This window comes from Chiloscyllium plagiosum, unplaced genomic scaffold, assembly GCF_037043375.1.
Source record: "Chiloscyllium plagiosum isolate Xiang-an unplaced genomic scaffold, Cpla_swu_hap1 HiC_scaffold_36, whole genome shotgun sequence".
Taxonomy (NCBI): domain Eukaryota; kingdom Metazoa; phylum Chordata; class Chondrichthyes; order Orectolobiformes; family Hemiscylliidae; genus Chiloscyllium; species Chiloscyllium plagiosum.
The window spans coordinates 49759011-49766387 of NW_028270174.1; the positions used below are offsets into that span (position 1 = coordinate 49759011).

General features: G+C 44.2%; 1 protein-coding gene across 1 annotated transcript; it reads right to left on the bottom strand.

Moving 5' to 3' along the window:
• Positions 1–3075: 3075 nt before the first annotated feature.
• On the bottom strand, positions 3076–6309 carry LOC122545460 (interleukin-8-like). Its single transcript, XM_087979824.1, has 4 exons — positions 6197–6309; positions 5188–5323; positions 4969–5052; positions 3076–3706 (listed from the first exon to the last, which is right to left on the bottom strand). Exons 1-4 carry the CDS (start codon positions 6258–6260, stop codon positions 3697–3699), a joined length of 294 nt encoding a protein of 97 aa, XP_087835950.1. The 5' UTR covers positions 6261–6309; the 3' UTR covers positions 3076–3696.
• Between the last annotated feature and the right edge of the window lie 1068 nt (positions 6310–7377).

Consider the following 7377-nt stretch of genomic DNA (forward strand, 5'->3'; position numbering starts at 1 on the left):
GCAATGGCCAATCTGATTGGCCAACAGTTGAACAGTGTCAGCAATGTCAGAACTTGGAAGAGACAGCTGCTGGTGAGAAGATGTATAAGGAATGAGCAGGTGGCACAGTGGTTAGCACTGCTGCCTCACAGCACCAGAGACCCGGGTTCAATTCCTGCCTCAGGCGACTGACTGTGTGGAGTTTGCACATTCTCCCCGTGTCTGCGTGGGTTTCCTCCGGGTGCTCCGGTTTCCTCCCACAGTCACAAAGATGTGCAGGTCAGGCGAATTGGCCATGCTAAATTGCCCGTAGTGTTAGGTAAGGAGTAAATGTAGGGGTATGGGTGGGTTGCGCTTCGGCGGGGCGGTGTGGACTTGTTGGGCCGAAGAGCCTGTTTCCACACTGTAAGAAATCTAAAACCTTACGTTTTGTGAAACGTAAGGTTCACCTGAGCATATTCCTGATGAAGGGCTTTTGCCCGAAATGTTGATTTTGCCTGTCCTCGGATTTTGCCTGTCCTCGGATGCTGCCTGAATTGCTGTGCTCTTCCAGCACCACTAATCCAGAATCAGATAAGAAATTACAGTTAACAATGGGGTGCTGGAAGCAAGGGTAATGGGTTAACAAGGTGGAAAAGTAGTCATTATGTAGAGCCATTTAACAATTTTGGAAGCATTCAGTAAGGTCGGTTAACAAGAAGAAAAGTATCATTATGTGAAGCCAGTTAACAAGGTTAAGAACATTCATTGTGTAACAGCAGATGGCTTAATCTCTACTATTGACACTCGCTGATTGTAATGGTCACCCAATCAATATGTATGTTGCCTTATCTGGATGCTCCTCCCTGTAAAGTGACTGTATAATTCACTAAGAAACTGCGGTTCGAGAGAAAAGACCAAGAACTCATGTCTCTGTGCACATGAGCGATCGTTCTTTCTCCCTCCAGGGCCCAGAATAAAGGTGAAGGAGGTAAAACCATACTGTGTCTTTGAGTGTTTTGCTTCGGCTGAGGGGGGGGGGGGGGGGGGGGGAGGGGAATGACCCTGACACCACAACCAGTCCAGAGAAGGACCATGAACCCTGCAGTGATGGATGAGTCTTTAGGTTTTGATGATTGTGGTTCAGGGAATCCCTGGGGCATGTGGGGTGTTGGGGAAGGGTAGCAAAGAGATGAGAGCACTCAGGTTTCGGAGGAGAGGAGGACCAGCTACAAAAATCACAGTGGGACAGCTAGTTTCCTCCAATGGCACAGGTAATCTCAAAAGGAGTTACCTTGCTTTTTCTTCCTTCCTTTTTACCCAAGATAGTGAAGTCATAGGCTAGCCTCCTTTGTTCCAGATTCTTTTACTGACTGCGTTATTACAGCAGGGACAGAAATAGGCATTGAGGTGGACATTAGTTGGCCATCAGCATGGCAGCAGAGTATTGGCCCTGTCCCAAAGCATTGATAGATTTCAGGAGACTAATAACGTCCAGGAATCTGAGATAATGTGGGGAAATAGCTTTGAGGTGGATGATCAATCGAGATCTAATTGAATGGTAGAGCAAGTTTGATGGGCTGCATGGTCTATTCCTGTTCCCGTATTTCTATCTGTTTATAAACTTCTTCCTTGAGAAGATCAGCAATGCCAAATACTGACATGAAGGAGCGTTTCATTGTGGTCACAACCACCTACATACTCATAGAGTGGAATTCCTATCTATTTACGAAGGTGAGATGTGCTATGTGGTTGCTTTTAATGATGCCCTGGAGCTTGGGAGGGTTAAACTCAATAAAACTTTGCTCTATTGCTTCACTGTGATGCCAAAGCTAATGAAATGAGCTGATCTACTGTAAAGAGAAGTCAATCACTGAACATTTGCATGACTGTACAGCCCCCTTAGATTAGACAGGTGCCTTTATCCTTAAACAACTCCATTTTCCTGCATTATCCCCACTTCTCATATTCCCTTAGCTCCTCAATTTCTGTCTTGATTCTGCTTGAGCAACCGAGTAGGGAATTTCAAAAATTCACAATTATTTGAGTGAAGAAGTCTTGCTTTATGCGAAATTGCTGATCTGTTATTCTGAGACTGTGACACCATGTTCTGGACTCCATTATTGGCAGCCATGCCTTCAGGTGCTAGGGCCCCAAACTTTGGGGTTGTTCCTAAAGGTCTCTGGCTTTCTGTACTCATTTAATGGGCTTCTTAAAATCTACTTCTGTAACAAAATTATTGGTCATTTGTCCTTCCATCTCCTTATTAAAGGTATTATCAAAAACAAGTTGTTGTAAAGACACACAAGTGGTGCTTTTCTAAACATACATCCCAGCACTGACTGCATTCAGAAAATATTGAGGGTTTTATTTTAAAACCTACAGAAGTTTCAAACGAGATCAGTTCCTCACATCAATTTCATAGCAGTGTCTGCACAAATACAGTCATAGAGTTATAGAGATGTACAGCATGGAAACAGACCCTTTGGTCAAATTTGTCCATGCCGACCAGATATCCCAACCCAATCTAGTCCCACCTGCCAGCACCCAGCCCGTATCCATCCAAACCCTTCCTATTCATATACCCATCCAAATGCCTTTTAAATGTTGCAATTGTACCAGCCTCCACCACTTCCTCTGGCAGCTCATTTCATACACGTACCACCCTCTGCGTGAAAAAGTTGCCCCTTAGGTCCCTAAACTTATGCCCTCTAGCTCTGGACTCCCCCACCCCAGCGAAAAGACTTTGCCTATTTATCCTATCCATGCCCCTCATGATTTTCTAAACCTCTAGGTCACCCCTCAGCCTCCAACGCTCCAGGGAAAACAGTCCCAGCCTATTCAACCTCTCCTTATAGCTCAAATCCTCCAACCACGGCAACATCCTTGTAAATCTTTTCTGAAGCCCGTAGGAATCCAATGTGTCCTGCCCCCCACCCCAGCAGGTCACCAGTTGAGTACAACACTTTTCAGTTTTAAGGTACCACTCACTCGGAGGTAATTCCTTGCCTGTGATCCAGTGATTGCTCGAGCTACCTTTTTGTTGCTTGATGCTCAAGATTAGTTAGTAAGTACAGAAAATTATGGCAACATGCAAAACAACTCAGAAAATAGTTTTCATACTTAATTTAATAATCAAGTCAAGATAAGATTTACATTCTGAAATTATAATATATAGATAAATTAAAGAAAAATGCTTCAGGACAATTCCAACCCGAAAAATAAATTACACCTGCATATATACCTTTTAATTATTAATATATTTGTTAATAATGATTTTTGGAGCTAATAAATAAATACAAATCCAACTATATATCTGGATTAAATAATAGAAATAGCACATTACTGACAATTTGTCATACTGAACAATATACCATTGAGTAACTATATTCTGTAACATTGCTACCTGGCAGCAAATGAAAAGAATCCTGTTTGAGTAACAAGTAATAATTATCCAAACGAGCTGTTGATGAAGTCATCTATTACTTCATATCAGATATCTCACTTATTGTCAGGTCACCTTGGTACCTCGACTGTGGGCCAATTAAAAAATGAGATGTTCACTTTCCGATGTTTAAGGTGTTAAAATCATTAAATCACGGAACAATTTTCAACGGTGAATGCCCAGTCAAGCGTTGCTGCCTCTGATAACTCCACACCAATCCAGCGCAGCCAGATCCCCAAAAGTGGCAATTCATTGTTCGATATTTAAAGTTGAGCCTCACTTCAGTGACACATCTACTTGGATCTGCAGAAATACAAGAATAAATGAATACAGTGAGTATTTGCATCATACAGTACAGGGGTATTTATAAAGTCAAAGAATCATAGAGTCATACAGCACGGAAACAGACTCTTTGGTCCAACCAGTCCATGCCGACCATAATCCCAAACTAAGTTATGCCTCCCTGCCTGCCCCTGGCCCACAACCCTCAAACCTTTCCTATTCAGGAATCTATCCAAAACATATTATAATTCTAGCTGCATCCACCACTTCCTCAGGAAGTTCATTCCACATGCGAACCACCCTCTGTGTAAAACATTTGCCTCTCATGTCTTTTTTAATCTCTCACCTTAAAAATGTATCCCCAGTCTTAAAATCTCACATCCTAGAGTAGACAATTATCAATTACTCTAACAAACCATTCAATTGTGTCAGAAATTATTTTAATTTGTTGTATACATTTATAGAAATGTCTCAAAGCAGAGTAAAATACTTAGTATTTAATTAAATAGAATATTAAATATTTAGATCAAAGACTACCCAAAACAGACATGCCTGTCCCTCTAGGAGAAAGTGAGGACTGCAGATGCTGGAGATTTGAGCTGAAAATGTTTTGCTGGAAAAGCGCAGCAGGTCAGGCAGCATCCAAGGGACAGGAGAATCGACGTTTCGGGCATGAGCCTTCCTGAAGAAGGGCTTATGCCCGAAACGTCGATTCTCCTGCTCCTTGGATGCTGCCTGACCTGCTGCGTTTTTCCTGCAACACATTTTCATGCCTGTCCCTCTAACATATCAAACATTGACTGCAATCTCACATCAGCAACTTTTTAACCGTATTGATCTGCGAGATCTATAGTTTTGTTTGCACTAGCAGTTCTTTGGCAACACCTTTGAAAAGCCAATCTTACATTGTTTATGAGCTGTATGATCTGAGACTATTACAGTCAAACCTGAATCTGCCTCTTTACCCCATGACAAAATCTCCCGCTGTCTGACTAACAGGGAGTAAATGGATGGGGATCAGGAGCAGGAACTATAAAGGTTTCTTTCCTTCACAAGTCCTGGTGTAAGAAACCAACATGGGCTTCAATTCTAGTTATCAAACCAGTACAAACCAAAAACAATCCCTGGAACCTTTTCAGCCAGTATTGATTGACTGAGCCAGGCATGCAATTTATCAATTTAACTCTATATAATGTTACTAGAAAGTGAGTATGATTATTTTTGAAAAAAAAAGGAAATGATGTCCTTTCCCCACCCGTCACCCTGCACAGATTGAAACTTACTTTTTCATCATCTTGTTAAGGACTTTCTTCAACCAATGAGCTGTAGGATCCAGACACACACGATCCTTGCTTTTAAGGCTGGCACTGAATAAAGAGAAGAATAGAATTTATTGCATATTACTAAGTATCTACTGTCTCTGAATTGAGATGCTTGAAGTCTTATTTCAGAATTATGACTGTTGTTGAGTACAGAAAATTAAAAAGGGCCTGAACACTTACATAATTTCCGTGTTCTCACAGTGTGGCCCACTTGGGATGATTTCAATATTGTTCATGTTTGTTGGATGGATGAACTTGGAGGTTGTTTTTATACACTGGCAGCGTAGATTCAATCCTGTTCCTCCGATTGATGCGGCTGTAAATTAAAGAAATTGCAAGATTTGAACATTTATTTTCAGATTTGCATGAACTATCACACTACATGCCCTCTTATTCTACTAACTAATCTGAGAGTCACTGCAGCAGATAATGGACATGCAGTGAGACAAATCATCTGCCTACTCCATTGAGATGGGCAAACAGTTAAGGTCCCATTTATGTGCCATTTTGAGGGATGGCAAGTATTTTACCAATGGCGGAATGCACACTTGTGCTTTCAGGAGGCTGTCTGTTTTTTGAAGACAATTTCTCTGTGACAGCCCACAGAGTCACTGGAGTTAGAAGTCACTGAGCCAAAGTTAGGGCTGGGGGCATGAAAGGCAGGATCTTCAGGTCTGATTTCTCCTCCCCAGTGTGGTTTCCCTCTCTTTCATGGGGGGGCTACGGCCTCAATCCCCTCAATTTAATGCCTTATTTCCCAACCCAAAGGCAGGTTTTTGCCTGCTTGTTTCTCAACAGTGCTCATTTCTCCCAATGGCACTGCTGAGATGGCAGAGCTGTGAGCCCTCTGAATAGACCAATCAAGAGCAAAATTACCTGCGGCTACAGCTGGACCAGCCCGACTACTGGCAAGTGTCGGATTGGACCGTACTACTCTAGTCTGACTCCAACTCTGTGATAAAATTTTGCCCTTTAACCCCAAATACATACACATCTTCCTCCTCTATAGTACCAATTACTAACAGTGAACAGTACTAACGTTTCAATCAATAATGAATTAGATTTCTTTAGCTGTTAACTTTCATATTAAGTGTGTATGTGGCAGCTTCAGTCATTGAAATAAGAAACCAAATCTAACCTGTGTAATTATAGGTTCTGTATAAAGGCTGCGAAATTAGATCTTTCTTACCTTCTGTGGATGACACACACAGTACGAAGAGAATGAGAATGGAGATAGTAATTTTACTACTCATTGTGCTTCACTGATTGAATGATCTTGATCTAATTGCTGTTGTACTCTCTGAGCCTTTGACTGGCTTGCTGCTACTCACTGGCTGCATTTATAGCTGGAGCACCTTGACTCACTATAAAGAGTTGGCTCATCTTGGAATTTCTCCGGATGTGTGGGATTACATAGAGCTAGTAATTAAAGACTCGAGATAAACAATGATAAAAAAGAGGTTGGTATCATTAATAGTTTCTGTCAGAGCACTTCAATTTTTCCTGTTGCAAAATCAGTTTCATTCCCAGCCAAATGGCCAAAATACCACCTGGGGGTAATCGAACATTCACAGCACCTCAACCTATTTTAGTGCTGCCTTTAGAGCAGGACAATAAAACTTGTTATTTGTTGAATAATATGAATAAATACTCAATGTACCTCTCAGCATTCCTATTCCCTCCCCACTCTGCTACAAAAGCCACATCAGGTTTCTACACCACCCCCCATCAGAGTCCTACACCCCCCCACCACTGTGCTCCCCACTCCCCCACTGTGCCCCCACTGTGCTCCCTCACCCCTCCACCACTGTGCTCCCCACCCCCCCACTGTGCCCCCACTGTACTCCCTCACCCCCCCAATGTGCTCCCTCACCCCCCCACCACTGTACTCCCCACCCCCCCCACTGTGCCCCCACTGTACTCCCTCACCCCCCCACCACTGTACTCCCCACCCCCCCACTGTGCCCCCACTGTACTCCCTCACCCCCCCAATGTGCTCCCTCACCCCCCCACCACTGTACTCCCCACCCCCCCACTGTGCCCCCACTGTGCTCCCTCACCCCCCACCACTGTACTCCCCACCACCCCCCCACTGTGCCCCCACTGTACTCCCTCACCCCCCCACCACTGTACTCCCCACCCCCCCACTGTGCCCCCACTGTGCTCCCTCACCCCCCACCACTGTACTCCCCACCACCCCCCCACTGTGCCCCCACTGTGCTCCCTCACCCCCCACCACTGTACTCCCCACCACCCCCCCACTGTGCCCCCACTGTACTCCCTCACCCCCCCACCACTGTACTCCCCACCCCCCCACTGTGCCCCCACTGTGCTCCCTCACCCCCCACCACTGTACTCCCCACCACCCCC